The sequence below is a fragment of the Abramis brama genome, assembly GCF_963993115.1.
Source record: "Abramis brama genome assembly, chromosome: 11".
NCBI classification, from domain to species: Eukaryota; Metazoa; Chordata; class Actinopteri; order Cypriniformes; family Leuciscidae; genus Abramis; species Abramis brama.
In genome coordinates this window covers 33883048-33900324 of record NC_139973.1, presented here as the reverse complement: position 1 = coordinate 33900324, position 17277 = coordinate 33883048, and the positions used below count along the sequence as shown (strand labels likewise).

The 17277-nt window shown below is 38.4% G+C and overlaps 1 protein-coding gene across 1 annotated transcript in view; it reads right to left on the bottom strand.

Moving 5' to 3' along the window:
• Positions 1-177: 177 nt before the first annotated feature.
• scn1lab (sodium channel, voltage-gated, type I like, alpha b) overlaps positions 178-17277 on the bottom strand; it is a 52086-nt gene continuing 34986 nt past the window's right edge. Inside the window, exons 17-27 of the mRNA XM_084128771.1 lie at positions 15307-15798; positions 11904-12036; positions 10380-10534; positions 10101-10274; positions 9849-9971; positions 6432-6713; positions 6270-6323; positions 5764-5901; positions 5228-5332; positions 4803-5073; positions 178-4215 (exon numbers count right to left, since the gene is read on the bottom strand). Coding sequence (XP_083984897.1) covers positions 3020-4215; positions 4803-5073; positions 5228-5332; positions 5764-5901; positions 6270-6323; positions 6432-6713; positions 9849-9971; positions 10101-10274; positions 10380-10534; positions 11904-12036; positions 15307-15798 — 3123 coding nt within the window. The 3' untranslated portion in view covers positions 178-3019. The remainder of the gene's footprint in view (positions 4216-4802; positions 5074-5227; positions 5333-5763; positions 5902-6269; positions 6324-6431; positions 6714-9848; positions 9972-10100; positions 10275-10379; positions 10535-11903; positions 12037-15306; positions 15799-17277) is intronic.

The window sequence follows — 17277 nt, the reverse complement described above, 5'->3', positions numbered from 1 at the left end:
CACATTCTTAAACGTTCACAAAATAATGGCTATATCGACTGATAGCTATTTGTTTTATTTGGATTATTTATTAATTTTTGAATGGCACAAATAACAATACAGCCGATAGAACGGAGACAAATGCTGCATATTTGACAAAAACATTTTCAAAATAACTGTCTTAGGCTTTCCAGTTACTGGTTTCCCAAAATGTGCTTTATTTTGGAAAACTACAGTGGATGTCTGCAAACTTTGCTCTGCTTTAGAGGAAATCAATTCATATTGCACATTCAAAACAAAAGGTACACGTTTGCAAATCATAAACATTTTCAAGTGACCCAACAAAAAGTATGTATTTCTCTGCTGTGATTCTCTCTTGAAGTTAAATTTGCGATGTACTTTCAGAGTGTGTGATAACGAATATAATAAGTTTAGCTTTGGTACAAAAAATATGATCTTTATTCTTTTGGCTTTTAAAATAACGTCACCATGAAATTGGTTAATATAGTGCATGCAGTTTACTACCACACTACGAATGAAATATGACAACCACTGATTGCTTCATAAATTTTTATGTACATTTAAAACCAGGACCTGGCCTTCACATGTAGCACTGTGCAAAAAAAAATTAAACAAAATAATAATAATAAAAAAACCCAATAACATGAGCTTGAAACTACTATTTACATTATAAACATTAAAGAAAATGAGAATAAAGCACATCGATGGTGGCCCCAGTACATACAGTCAAAACACACATATAGATCTCTCTCTCATATTCTATTTCTCTTTCACACTCGCACGTACACCTCTTGCACACGATCACAAGCATCCAAATGACAGTTTAAGTGGCGTGTAAAAGTGCTCCTCTACAGAGTTGAATACAGAGGTGAGATACAGCGTGCCAGTATATACATACAAAATCACCACCACTAGTTCAACAGAAGAGCTCATGTCTTAATCGTATTATTCAGCAGAACTCAGGGTTGTTGCCGATGCTCGGCGACAGACGTTGAACTTCGAAACGAGGAAAATTATTGTTAAGTAGACATCCACTGACAGGTTGACCTGCACCTATGCACGGAATGGTTTTAGATTTGGAAGATATATATATAAATATGTTTTTTTTTTTCATTTAGTTTTGTTCAAAATAAAATGAGACGGTGAGACATGTGGCTGTCTGGTAGAGACATTCAGTAGGGTTACATTGCCATTTCTCATCACGTTCACCAGTGAGTGTACATTCAGGCTATCCGAAGTCTGTTAACATTATGGTCGTTGTTTTTGCTATCATCTGTGGTGTACAAATTAAAAGAATGTTTAGGCTTCAATGAACAGCATTTGTTGCATAATATTGATTACCACCGGAAATAATGTCAAGTCCCTAAAATAAGAAAAAAAACTAGGTTAGAGTAAGAAACTACCAATACATTTTTTTTATATATATATATAAAAGTAAACTATGCCAGCATCTGGAGGGTTTGCATGCCAAGATGTATAACTTATATTTTTTTATAAAACAGTTACATTAAATCTTCTGTAATAGGAAATAAATTATTATTATTATTTAAAAACATTAAGTTAAAAGTAATATTTGCAGTAGGACCATTTTTTTTATTTAATTCCTGTGGTTGTTGCTATTCCAGAAACGTGTTGTTTTCACCAGGTGTCGGGTAAAGATGTAATAAACAGCTTTTGATTAGATGTACAGCAAAAAAAATATAGGATGTGGCCCCTTTAAGATAAAAATAATACAAATCTGGTCAAAGTTGCATTACCCTCCCTTCTTGGTGTCTTTGTGCAGATATTGTGCGAAACTGTATCGAGTTTACAGGCTTTACGAGCATTGTCATGACAACAGATTTAAAAAACAGACAAGATTAGTAAGCGATTACATCACACTAGTCTCATGTTAACGCATGTGTAATTATAATATAACATTTAATATTTTGTATATAATATTTTATAATACAATAGTTTTGTGGCTCTACTATACAAGTGGCTATAAACAGTGTATATTTGAATATTTACTGCTTGGCCATTTTTATAAGTGCCTTATAATGACACAAATGCTGTCAATTGAGCTTAACATGTATTGAACCCAGAACATTGATCAAGCGGTTTGAATCAGATACATTTTGACAAATTCACTGAGTTTGGCTCATTCTGCTATCAACAGTGGAAGATTATGTTCAATCCATCCATTTTCGTGTTTGTGTTCAGTAAGGCAGTGCAGACAGGCCTACATCTCCATCCATAAATAATACAAAAACATTCTACGTGTTAAAGTCCTGATTAGTACAGTAGCATTCTGCTCTCAGCTTACTGAGTGATTGATTTTGTAGCACTTGGAACCTACTGGTATATATATATATATATATGTGTGTGTGTGGTTTGTTCGGCATACGCTAAAGTAAATGAGGAGCGTTCAGGTAATTCACTACCGGATATGATCGACATTCCCCAGCCCCTCCCTCCACAGACGTGCCCTTAAATTAAGAAGTTCAGACAATCAAACCTATGAGTAGAAAAGTTCAACATGATTTAAAAAATGAGCTAACAAAAATGTGCAGGTATATAATACGCCATTCAATAAGAAAGACACCAGCGGTAGTGTTAGCACTAGCTACTGATGACTATAACAGTTTCTTTTAGTCCTCAGGATTGTGTGACAACACTCAAAACTAAAAGACAAACTCACACACCACTCTATACTTGCCATTTTGTTTGACACCAATGTCTTTAGGGATTCAACAGTCATACTCAAGCGTGTGTGTGTGCGTGTGTTCGTCGTGTCGACACTGGCACTGTCCTTGAAAGAACGCTTTCCGTGAACACCATAAATGCAACCTAAGGCTAGCTCGGTGGCCACGCACACAATAGTCTAGACACACGCACATACACACACTCCGCCCCACACACACACTCAGTTTGGCATTAGTTCCAAAACCGCTTGAGGTGAATTCCCCCCCGGTGCTCGTGTTCCGCTCTGTAAACAGTGTCTCAGGTGAAAAGAATAGTCTCTGTTTCAATCGCTCGTTCATTTTTTTCTGTCCCGTGCATCTTTTGCTTTGTCCTCCTTCTCTCTCCTCTCTTTTTCATATTTGTCTTTCTCTGACTTGGCCACACTGTTATAAGATGGCGGAGAGGCAGAAGACGGAGTCATATCCGTTTTATCCGACGCAGAGTTCTCTTGAAACTTTCCAATGACAAGCACCTCTTTCTCCGGGATACGCAACCCGTCCTGCAGCTGTTGCCGATACGCTTTAGAGGCCTTCTTTACTGTTTGCCTTATACGGTACCGTCGAAAGGCCCTTTGAATGATGGAGGCCGACATCTCCTCCTGTTTCCTCCGGAGGGTTGTAGTGATTGGCTCGTAGGAGACTTTGGAGGGATTGGAGGCCATGAAACGATCCTCCATTTGTCCCCTCAGGGCATCCATCTCGCCCTCCTCTCCCAGTACCCTCAGGGTAAAGGCAAACAGGATGTCCAGGCAGTGGATGCGATCACCACTGACCATGGGCAGGTCCATGGCAATGAGCTGGATCTTGTTTGGCTTGGCGATGCGTAACGGAGGATCCAGAGCATCCGCAAAGTCAGAAAGCTTGTTGTACTCCACGAACTGCGTAGCATTGGGGTCGAATCGCTCCCAGACTTCGTAGAACATTTCAAAGTCGTCCTCGCTGAGTGGTTCGGCACTCTCCTCTGTGGCTACACTGAAGTTCTCCAAGATCACGGCGATGTACATGTTCACCACAATCAGGAAGCAGATGATGATGTAGCTCACGAAGAAGAAGATGCCGACTGAGGGGTTTCCGCAGTTGCCGCGGTACGAGCTGCCCGGGTGCTCCATTTCGCTGTCGCAATTCAGATCTTGCTTCTTGTTCAGGATGGGCGCCAAGAGGCCGTCCCATCCGGCAGAGGTGGTGATCTGGAACAGGCAAAGCATTGAGTTCCCGAATGTCTCAAAGTTAAACATGTCATCAATCCCAGCCTCTTTCTTCACATAGGCAAAGTTGGACATTCCGAAGATGGCATAGATAAACATGACCAGGAAGAGAAGGAGGCCAATATTGAACAAGGCAGGAAGTGACATCATCAAGGCAAACAGGAGGGTACGAATGCCTTTGGCCCCTTTGATGAGACGAAGAATACGACCGATTCTGGCAAGTCGGATGACTCGGAACAGGGTTGGCGATACAAAATATTTCTCAATCAACTCGGAGAGGAACATGCCTGACAAAAAACAAAAAAACAAAACATAAGTCCAATAAGTGATTTCAGGAATCATCATTTTTATGTACCACAATATTTAAGGTAGGGTCAAAGCATACTCTACACAAATACAGTACATGAATATTTACAGTTCTAGCATTCTCAGCATTACTGCAAGGAAATATCTTTCACTATAGCAGACATTAGCCTAAACTGTCTTCTTTGACCAGTTTTCTCTTTCAGATCAATTAAGGTGCAAAATTTCGGAGCCAAAAAGGTCCATTGTCAAGTGTAGCAATGTAAAAAGCAGCTGACACAGAAGTCACTTTTAAACCAAGCAGCTTTTTGTTGGTCAACACAGTGAATCCGTGTGACGGAAATTAATCAGAAATTCATAATCGAATGGATTCCTATTGAAATGACTAGATTTCATCTGCAAAACTTCGCCGATCAACAGTATATGTGACTGCACCTTTACTGTATTGAAGGAACAACATGTACACAATATTTACATAACGTATGTTGCTGGACTAAATCTTCAAAATGTTATGATAGTTTTATGATAGTAAAAACTCAGTAGATCTGTAGAATCTCCAAGAATCTCTTACCAACAATTGACAGAATCACCACTACAAAGTCAAACACATTCCAGCCAATGGTGAAGTAGTAGTGCCGCAGGGAGATCATCTTGAGCACACATTCTCCAGTGAAGAGGACGATGAAAACCAGGTTTATCCAGTACAAAATATCATCCATCTCCTTTGTCTGGTCGTCGGTTTCCACCATCATGGTCACCATGTTCAAGCAGATCAGGATCATAATGACAATGTCAAAGGCTTGTTTGGTGATAAAGTCAAAGACGATGCCTTGAAACTTGTTCTAGAGGGAAGTACAGAGAAATTATCATTATATGTCATTTAAAGAAAATGATGCTATGTTTAATTTTGTTATAATAAACAATGCAAAGTTATAATGGAAGTTCTTATAACACTAGTGTGACACAGTCTGTGGCAGTGAGCTGTGTGTGTCATACCGTAGGCCTGGGAATTGGCTTCTGAGGCTTCTTAGATCCCAGTTTCTTCATGGCATTGTAATATTTCTTCTGTTCTTCTGTCATGAAGATATCCTGACCTCCAAGGTAAAGAGCAAATACAGAAGACTGGTTACAACCATGGTTTCATTATATGTCAAAACACAAACGTAATGCAACCAGGCCTCTGTTAGTTTTTCACCTGTGAACCTCTGAAAATGTCATTGAGGCAATTCAGCCCATACCAGGTCCTATTTCTCTCTCAATGGACAACCATTGTGTGTGTTTTATAAACAAAACCAGTTCAATAAGGTATTGTGCTCACTAAACAAAACCACAGACTGTGTACATATCACGTTACGTCTCTTTGAAAGTAAACTGAAAATCGCAGAGGTTGATTTGAGGCTTCATATTGTAATACGCTTAATATTCCTCATCACTTGCACTAAACACAAATAAAGATAACTAAGGTCTTAACAGAATAGCGTCTTACATTATATTGAAGTGTTTAAATTCACCTCCCTCAATTTAATACTTATCTTTTTCTTCTGCTGATTGAAGTTATCAATGATGACACCAATGAAGAGGTTAAGGGTAAAGAAGGAGCCGAAGATAATGAAGATGACGAAGTATAGGTACATGTAAAGGTTAGATTCATAGTCAGGCTGTTCCTCCAGCTGCAAGAACAAGGAAATGTTGTATTTTATTACACATTCACATTACTGATGTGCATTACAAATAACTTACAAGTACACTCCTACTCAACAGAAAAAAAACTGACCACAGTTGTCTATGTATTGTATAGACCAATGGATATGTGAGATTTTCCATGTGAAAATATTATTTATCCCTTTGATTCATTAAATGTTAAAAAAAATTATGATATTATGAAAAAAATATATATATATGATTACTTCTAGACAAGAATACAAGTGACAGGGAACTATGGATAAGGGTGAAAGGTGGTTTAAAAGTAACATTGCAACCTGAATGGTTAAAAATGTATTTTAAAGATCTGTCCACTGCAGTAAAGAGAAACACTTACATTACGAGAATCCACAGCTGCGTACATAATGTCCATCCATCCTTTAAATGTGGCCTTGTGGAACAGAACAATATCAATAGATAGTGCAAATATACTACAACAGACAACTTCCTACTTAGCATAACATAAATCACAGTCGGGCCATGAGTTCAGCTCACTCACCACTTGCAGTAGCGCCAGGTATCCGGCTCCCACGTTATCGAAATTAATTTTCACATTTTTCCAGCGTGCCGTATCATTGTTTTTAATCAGGGCAAGGCAATCGGACCTGTTATTGACCACACTGATGGGAATCATTTCTTCGTTGGTGGTATTAATGCAATGGTAGTATTTCCCAGCGAAAAGGTTCACCCCCATGATGCTGAAGATCAGCCAGAAGATCAAACACACCAGCAGCACATTCATGATGGAAGGTATGGCTCCCAGCAGGGCATTCACTACAACCTAGAAAAAAAAAAATCATGTCACATACTCATACCTTAACATATATTCATGTCACGCTAAGAAACTCTTGCTAAGGATACAAGAGCTGCGGAAACTACAATGAACTTCCTAAACTTCTTTAGTGGATGGCTTACGTGCTAATAAAAACTTAATCCTTTTACTTAGATTAAGATACAATTCTGGGAAATGACAAGTTGAGTTTTAGAGGGTTAACAGGGTTTAGCAAAGAATAGCAAAGCTAAGTCTATTTTATTCTACATTAAGCTAATAATGAGTATTTGTAGTAGATAGTATTTGTCAGTCTGACAGCAGTTTGATTTCTGATTCAATCTGTCTTATTCATATCTAAAATCAAATTATTTCTAATTATCAACCAACTGCAATTTTGTTCATAGAACATAACTTTTTAACATATAAACATCTTGCAGATGGTGCATCACAAAACTCTTTGAGCTACCAAAATGTGGGAAAAACAAAAAACGAAAACAGAAAAAAACCTTGTGGAGACACGATGACGTCACAACATTTGTTTACTGCAAATGAAAAGAGACACATAACAGAGAAAGAAATGTAAGGTCAAGTCACAAAGTCACAAACAACACAACAACCACCACAGAATCATCAGAATAGATCAGAGAAGCTCTCACCACAGCACATGCAGAGAGGCATGCACACTAAAGAGAAAGGTCTAAAAAAATACTACAGTCAACATACAATATTCACTTATTCATGTAAATAGGATGTCCTCCTAATATTCACCAACAGCATGCAAGAGGGTTACATCTTCCCAACAACACTTAAAAATGTATCAGTATTTTTGTATGAGAGCATGCTGCTTAACATGCTTTTCTCAAGTAGGACATGTTCCAGGATCAACATTTTCACTGGTCCTGGGAAAACCAATCAGATATTAGGGTTTAGGGTCGTTTCAAACCTGTAAGACTTTTGTTAATCTTCGGAACACAAATTAAGATCTTTTTTAAGAGAGCTGAGAGCTTTCTGTCCCTCCATAGACAGCTACACAACTACCACTTTGACAATTCAAAAACTTCATAAAGAGATCTTAAAGGTCCCATGACATGAAATTTCCACTTTCTTGTTTTTTTTTTACATTAATATGAGTTCCCCTAGCCTGTATATGGTCCCAAAGTTTCTAGAAATTCTAATCGGTGTAAATCGAGCTTTTGCTATTTCTCTCTGCCTTCGAGAAAATGGAAGCTCAACCGGGCTGATCTTGAATCTCCTCCTTATGACGTTATAAGGAGAAATGTTACCTCCCCTTTCTCTGCTTTGCCCGCCCAGAGAATATTTCTCGCCCATGAGAAAATGAGCTAGGAAGTAGAACGCGCGCGCGCGATTTTAGTTTGTCCACGAGAGATATCATGGCTTTTGAGTGAGCGAAGCATAATAATTGCTCAATAATTGGATGTACAAATGAACACCGAAGGGTACACACAGAGCTGGGCTTGCTGAATGTCGGACAAGTAAGTCAACAAATTATATATAAGTGTGTTGCTTTACTGTTTATGGTTACCTAGCTTGTTACACGTAGAATGTGGCTGTCACATTAGCTATGCAGCTGAGCTATGCAGTTACTCGCGCTAATGTAAAGGTAGACAGCATCAAGTTACACACACTGTAACGCGAGTGTTGTACATTTCTTTGTTATTGGATAACCGTTTTCCTGTTGGTTATATGGCGCGTGCGATATCCGCATTTCAAGATCGCAGAGCTTGATGTAATAAGATAAATTACAGACGTTACAGATCTCCCATGAAAAGGCAACAGTAGGTTCGCGTTAGCTACATGATAATAACTGTAAACCATCCGAATAAAGTACCGTATCCAGACATAATATTTTAAACTAACCATTCGGAAACGTCCTGCTGGAGCCGCTGAGTTGCAACTTCTTCATCCGTTGCTTCTCCATCTGGATCAGATTCTGGGTCAAACTGAAATGCTTGAACGACTGCATGTCTTCGTGCCATTGCAATATATCCAACATAAACAAACATGCATGGCACCCTTGCGCAAGATGGTCAAGGCCACACCCACCCTCCACCTTGCGCCGCCTTTCTCCTCCTCATTAGTATTTAAAGCTACAGACACCGAAACGGCCCGTCTGAAGGAAGCTCATTCTGGGACTGGCTTGTAGTGGCTATAATTCTGCACCGAGGCTGAATTTTTGGAAAGAGATTTCAGATACAGTACTAAGGACCACTAAGGACTATATTAAAGCCTACAAAAAGTAGCATGTCATGGGACCTTTAAAACTAATCCATACGAATTGTGTGGTTTAGTCCACATTTTCTGAAGAGACCTGATCGCTTTATATGATGAACAGATTTATTTTAGTCTTTCATCCACATATAAAGGTCCAACACATACTCCCGCTCCTGCAGACTCAATCACAAGCACAGCTGTCAATCATAACGTTACACCCCAATTTTATAGCATCAAATAACTAACTAAAACCAAACTTACCGAAAAAACGAACACTTAAACATATGTCAAGCATGATAAGAACCACCTAAAATTACAGAAACTATATTTAGAAAAACATTATTTGAAGTGTAATTTGATTTTTGTTTGGCTCACGTCCCATTTGGTTACATGGAGAAGATGGGGATTGTGACCTATACTGCAGCCAGCCACTAGGGGTTGATCAAAATGATTTGGCTTCACTTTTCAGGATGTGAACAACACACGTGGGCTGCGTCCAAAATCGCATACTTCCCTACTATATAGTAGGCGAAAAGCAGTATGTGACAAAAGAAGCATGTCTGAATTCACAGTACTTAAGACCGCATGCCAACACATGTTAATCTGGTAAAAGTAGTTAAATTTAACTATAAACCAATGTAACAACAAATTAAATCTCAATTTCTGACTAAAATATTATCATATTAGCCTCAAATTACCTAATCTGTGCACTTCTAATAGCAATGTACCAAGTACAGAACATACGGAATTTTAACCATTAATTGTAACTGTAATGTGAATCGTTCCATCACTAATTCTTACCACCTAGTCATTACTCTGTAATGTTAAGCATTGGTTAGAAATAAGGTTAGGCATCCAGGAACATGTCCTACTTGGTTAAATCAAGGCATACATGATGTGTGAGTGTCTTACCCTCATTCCCTCGAAGCGTGACAATGCTCTCAAAGGTCTAAGAGCACGCAGTGTTCTCAGGGACTTAATGGCACTTAGTTCAGAGTAACCAAGAGCATTTGCAACCAAACTCACCAACGACACCTGTAAAACAAACACATTCTTCCGATCATGTAGTGAACATATGTAGGCATGTGTTCAGATCCAGAGAACACACACTATCCACTTACACACACATACTGAACAGCTGCAAAGCAGTAGATTCATACATACATCAACAATCAGGAAGTCAAGCCAGCACCAGGCATTGGTGAAGTATTTGACGAAGCCATAAGCAACCCACTTCAGAAGCATCTCCAAAATAAAGACGTATGTGAAGACTTTATCCGCATATTCCAACACCGTCTTTATCGTCTTACGCTGCTCAATGTAAATGTCCTCAAAAGCCTGAACACACATTCACAGCAACAAATTTACTTGTTAAAATGTTTGTAATAAAAAAGATTGGGATGATTGTGAGTGGGTGAGTATATAGTGTGTGATGGTTCTCACCAATGCTCCACTGCTGAGTAAAATCATGAAGATGATAAAGGACTCAAACCAGTTGTGCTCTACAATGATGAAGCAGGTTTTCCTGAGATTCCACCAATTCTTCCAGTTTCTCTTCTCCACATCGACCTGACAGCACTGAAACCTCATCACACAGCCTGAGCAAAAGATACAGAGAAAAGTCACTTAATGTAAGTGGACAGCATAACAATTGAGCTCAGCATGAACAGCCCACTCTCCCAAAACTCTCAAAGTCAATACTAGAAGTCTTGCATTTGGTACTATATATGACATAAAGGGGCCAAATTGTACTTTTTAAAGTATTTCCCCCTGAAATCCCACTGTAATGTTAGTCAAAGATCCATGGCTACAACATTCTCTCTAGCCCTTAAACAAGCTGATTTGTTACTGTATTGAATACTGTAAATGTGATATGTGACACTGGTGGTCAAACACTATTGTTCAGAAGTCTGGGGTCGGCTGATGGCAAAGATGAATTTTCAGCATCATTTCTCTAGTCTTCAGTGTCACATGATCCTTCAGAAGTCTAATATTCTAATATGCTGATTTGCTGCTCAAGAAACATTTCTTAGCATTACTATTGTTGAACACAGTTGTGCTGCTTCATATTTTTGTGGAAACCATAATGTATTTTTTTTCAAACTTTGATAAATAGAAAGTTCAAAAGAACTGTTTATTTGAAACAACATTTTTGTAACCATTTAAAAGTCTTTACAGTCACTTTGGATTAATTTATTGCATCTATGCTGAATAAAAGTATACATTTCTTTAAAAAAAATCTTGCTGACTGCGAACATTTGAAAGGTAGTGTATGCAAATGTACTCATAATTTTTCTAAATGAGCCAATTTTTCATCATTGTTACAATGAATGGACTAGAGAGGAAGCTTGAGTGTTTGATTATATTAGTACTTGCATACTGTAGTGCCTTTAAATCTCTTTCATAAGAAAAGCAAATACATCTGGTTTTCCAATCTATGCTCAAAGGTCAATGCTTTATTCACAAATCATTTTGTAACACTGTATTTCACAGTGAAACAGGACATTCAAAGTGAAAATGGCATTACTTCAGTGCGTTAACTATGGGCAATAATTTAGAAAGGCTGTATTACCAACAAAAATGGCCTAAAATAATGCCTAAATAGCTTTTAGGCTAATGATTAAAATTAACCAATAATGGTTATAGGTTAACATTAACGAGCAGCCAGTACAGCCCATCTTCAGCCAAAAAAGAAAATAGTTTCAAAGGCGGAGCATGTTATCATGTTTGAAATAACAAACACTAGTGAATCATCCAGAAAAAAAAATCTAGAATGTGTGTATTAATAAGGTATCTAGATCCATTTCGATTTCATGTTGAGTTTAAAAAGAGAAAATATTTCTTTACAGCCGTTTTCCTCATTGTGACCAAAAAATGTCCCAACAAGATCAAAGATTTCTGGTATTACTTTCCCCACAAAAAGTCCCCAGAATGTAGGGAATACCTGAACCACACACACTCACACACCTTCTGTAAAGCAGGCCTCTGGGTCCAGGGACTCTTCCGGCTCCAACTCGACAGACTCCGCCCCCTCTCCAGGGGGTCGGATATCCACTGTGCTCCCCTCTGAGGAACTGAGAACCGCATCAATAGGCAGCTTCTACACAGGCATCCATGCAGCCACACAATTAGACACAAGAAAGCAAACAGACACACACGCACAAAATTAGGCTTGGCTGAAGCACACCACCTAGTCCAGATTACTTTTGCAATTATTCTCAGTCCCATGCAGTTTCATATCATTCAAAAGTACCTACAAGCCTGTGGATTTAGAGATTGATTTGTTTCAGAGAATTGATTTTCTAATTAGCAGCCAGGCATGAAGACAAACGTCTCTGGCTTCACTTTATAATCTCACAGTCAGCTGTGGGTACATTTGATGTGCCTTCATTCCTTCCTCATGCATGTTTTTTTGTTTCTCAAGGTGCATTTTTTTTCTCATCCAAGCTTGTGATCTTGTCATCAAATGTTGAGTGCTTTGAGTATTTTCATGTCCAGTGCAAATGTCAACCCCTTACCTTTCCCCACCCCTTCAAAAAACAAATGGTTTCTATTGGATAATCCCAATACATTTGGTTGGGCATGATTCAGATTATCACATGACCCCACCCCATTGAGTGCAATCCCTTGATTGACATGAAAACACAGGCTGGAAGTCCATTCCGTTAAGCAGTGGTCAAGCTTCGGTCCGCCAGTCAGTTTGAAGAGGAGGGGAGCCGCATTAGCGTTAACTAACACCAGAGCCACATGCTAAGTCTGAGACAGCATTTCATTAGCTTTGATTGGAGAAAACGACTTTAACTGGCACCTAACATAGGAACAACAAGAATTATGTTCGTAGGAAAACAAAATTACGTATCGATTTTTACGGGATGACGTAATTATCTAACAATATTCACCCTTAAGACACTCAAGGGGTTCATAGGTTTAAAAAAAAGTGGTGAAAGACGATGTTATTTTGCAGAAAAATAACACAACAGCTTTTCCCATAAATAAGTTTGATGATTTAAGATTACATTGTCTGATGTTATTGTACACCTAAAGTGGTGGGTGCAAACTCATTATTTGATACATTATTCTTGACCACAGTGTATTTCTTTACCTAACAGAATTGTGGGTCATAAAGATATTGACCATTCTGACGGTTTTGCAGCCGCTGGATTGATAAAACAGTCACTCAGAGAAGCAGAGGGAGGCTAAAAAATACATAGAGGAGGATGCTGTCTAAAACTGAGCTGGAGCGCTGGTTGCCGTGGCACCCAGCTAATGCGGCGCGGGGGAATGATGTAAGCATGCTGTGTGCAATTTCAGAATCTTCCAGAATGTCTCTAACATTTTAATCACAGTAGGAATATAAGAGGCTGAGCAAACCTGAACAAGCTGCCCTGACCCAGACTGAATGTATTCACTGTAGAATCTCTAAGCTTTAATTAAGCCTCTCATTAATCTGACATATTTTTTGATGTTGGATCTAAAGCAAGTCTAATTGATGAATTAAAGTCTAAGGGGTGAAACATTCTGATTTGGTACCTAATCCCCTGTTACTCTCTGGTACTCCCTAACTTCCAGTTCATGTCTTCAAATCCGATCTCACTGACAGACAAATATAAGGAGGCACGAGGCACAGAAGCCGTAAAGTCAAGAAGTTATCATCAGATATCTTTCTAAATTAACCATTGGCTTGGTTCCAACACAGTAGAACCCTCCTCATTGTATATGCAACAACAAATGACATAAAAACAATTACACACCTCAGCAGATTGAGAAATGCCTTCAACTGCTATGAAGACAGATTCCCACAATTGCAGCAGTTTACAGTGCAATATATGACAATAATATTTGCAAATAACGATATCAAAATCTGCCATCTAATATATGCAAGTTAAGATAATTGCACTTTAAAAACAGTTGTTTATCATAAAACTCTATTTACTAAGCTTGTAGCTGGATCAACTAGCTTTCTTCATTCTAATATGGATCATTCAGAGATTGACTAATTCTACATTGACAGTAATAATTCAAGTTTCATGTTTTTCAAAGCTCACCTCTCCTCACACACACACACTCACGTGCACACGCAACCACTTCCTGTTTCCAGGTAATTTAGCTCTGAATGCTCACTTATAGCTTGTACAAAAAAACAAAACATACAAGCTAATGTAACAGAAAGATGTTCAATGGGCTATTGATGTAAAATGATGATCTTGCTCATTCCATATGACTGAAGGTACTGCAAAAGAAGCCCAGTGCTACAACAGAAACACAAAGTCATGTAGAAAACAACAAACCAAAACAAAAAGGCTGACAGCTGTCTCTCTTCGGTGCAAAATAGGGTTGTTTAAGAGGGAGGGGAGGGCACAGGCATTGAGAAACATAAAACAAAAGGGCAATCCGATCCAAAAAGAGAGATAAAATGAGAGAGAGACGATAGTTTGGTCTGATTTAGATGACAAAGGCAGTCTCCATGGTTAGTGTGGGTGAGGAGGAAGGTGAGTCTCTTACAGGGCTCTCTCAGAGAAAACCTGGGGTTCGTCTGTCATAACGCTGCAATAACAGGTCACACACAGAGAGGAGATACACACTTCACATAACATGGATAATAACGTCTGCAACTTCAACACTGAACCACTTAAATTAGATATAGAAATAGATCAAATTAGAAGAGGGGAGAGAGAAAAGTTTAAGCACAGTGACAGTACTGCTGGAAAAGCATGGAAATGTGCTGGAATACAAACACACATACAGACAGACAATAACAGACACACACACACACACACAAACATACAGACAGTTAAGCATACTCAATTTCACCCTGGGCAAGGATGCTGAATTTAGCAATTTCCTCAACAGCCTCATTCATAGTCTGGGATGCATGATGCCATTCCTGCTCAGTTGGTCGTAAATAATACACATTAGAGTGTGTGTGAGGTTGTGTGTGTGCCAGACAGTGCGTGTTTATGAGAACGTGTACTGATATAATGAGTATACTCAGTAAGTCTACCTGCTACAATGCCCAGAGGTTTGTCTTAACTAGCTGCAGATGAACAGGGACAAACTGCCCTGAAGACCATGGCACAATAAATACACACGTACACACACACACACACACGTGTAATGGGCTGTAGCTCTGAGCAGAGAATGATGCAATGGCAATATGACTCAACACAACTGTTTGTTCCCTACAGGGAAAGAGACATTGACTCTTGATGAATTACAAACAAACCTAAATCAATAAAAAATAAACCATTAAAATGACTTTTTTACATTACGTTACATAGCAAATCTCTCCGACACTGAAACAAAAACTCAGAATTGTATTTCATGCATATTAAAATTGAAATTTCTGCTTAGTCAATGAAATCCGGCTTACCTCTTTACTGCCCTCGACGTCAGACGAGTCGCTACTGAAATCTTCCGTGTTCAGATTTTCAAAGTCCGACTCTCCCACCGCAATCGGTACTGTAACAGTAAGGCTGGGATTGTGTATGAACGACATGTAGTCGCCTTCCTCAATTCCATACTTTACGTGACCTTCCACCCCGTTACCAGGGGAAACGCAAACCTCCTTCAGATAGTCTTTAGTGAGGTCGACTGCCACCGGAGCGTGATTAGACAAGCAGTTTTCCTTGCCGTCGCTGTGGAGGTCATCAAGGGGTTTCTCTTCATCTAGCGCACGTGGTTTAGAGCCGGCCAGACAGAGGCTTTGGAGGAACTGGCGCAAAGTTGACTTGATCAGTGCGATGCCTTTATGTATTCTGCCCACAGCGATCTGCAGGTTGTTCATTTCGTTGTCGTCATCCGTGGCCGCGAGATTATCGGCACTGAAAGAGCTCAGGAGCAAGGCCAGGAACAGGTTCAGCACCTGCCACACAACAGCACACACACTCTCACAATCAGCAAGGTCAAGCACTGATAAGATGAATTTTAGATGAATTCTACTCAGAAATGATCACGACATGTACGGGTGAATCTCTTGAAATCTCTTAAGAAACATATCTGGGTAAAAGGTTTGGGAGGTTTTGTTTTGTTTTGAAATTGATACTTCAGCAAGAATGCATTAAATTGATCATAAGTGACCGTACATACTTTCTGTTTTCAACATTGGTAATAATAATGTTATTTGAGCACCAACTCAGCGTATTAGAATGATTTCTGAAGAATCATGTGGCACTGAAGACTGGAATAATGATGCTGAAATTTCAGCTTTGCAATAACAGGAATAAATTATATTAAAAACAGAAAAACAGTTATTTTAAATTTTTACAATATTACTGTTTTTACCATGTTTGATCAAATAAATGCAGCCTTGTTGAGCATAATAGAAAAACATTACTGACCCTAAACTTTTACCTCAAAAAATAAAAATAAAAATAATGCAAATACTATTTTAGGACTCATTCTCATAACGGTGATAAGATGTAAAAGTGTAAAATTAGTAATATATGCTTTTATCCAATATGACACATTAAAAAAATAGTTTATTATAGTAATACAAATATAGAATCACTAAGAATAATGGGAATTTTAAAAAAAACAAACATGATTTGTGGTAATGAGAATGAGGAAAGGAAAATATCCTTAAATGTCATGAAAATGCAAAAAAAAATTGTTGGTCCTAAAATAGGCTTAATTTTTTCTTGTGAAATGTGAAATGTTAATGAGATCCACTCATATAACAGGATCGTAGTCAGTTCGGTTTTTATTCAACTGAACAGTTAAAAAGATGCTTTGCTGACTTTAATTCATGCTTCAACAGTGGTCTTGGGCTTAATGCAGACACCTATCAGCATGCATGTAGCATCATGCAAAAGTAAATATTTTTGCTTACCAATGCTTTTTTCGAACACCATATTCATGTGTACTAAAAATGACCAATGATTAATTTGTTCCGTAAGTGTCCGATAACAGGGCTAACCAAGTATTATTGACCTGGTAAATATTGTATTTTACAGTTTTTCTGTATTTCTTGAAAATCTAAATAGAATGCTTAAGATAAATTTGAATTGAGCTGTACTACATTTTAATTTGTGAATATTAACAAATGACTGAAGCTGTAGAAAAGCAGTGTTCCTGGATCAACTTTCTGTAGAATATTGTCCTAACCCTAAACCTTAACCATTACATACCTAAAATCTGATAGACAGGACATTGCTGAACTCAAAGCCTTAAGCCTTGCCCATACTCTAAACTTAAAATCTGATTAGTTCAAATGAATGTTGTTGCAGGATTAACAAAGATGTTGATCCAGGAGCATGTCCTACTTGCCAAAATCACAGCCACCAATGCGGGATACATAAAACTGCAAAGTAAATTTACATGAGACGAATAGAAAGGAAGACAC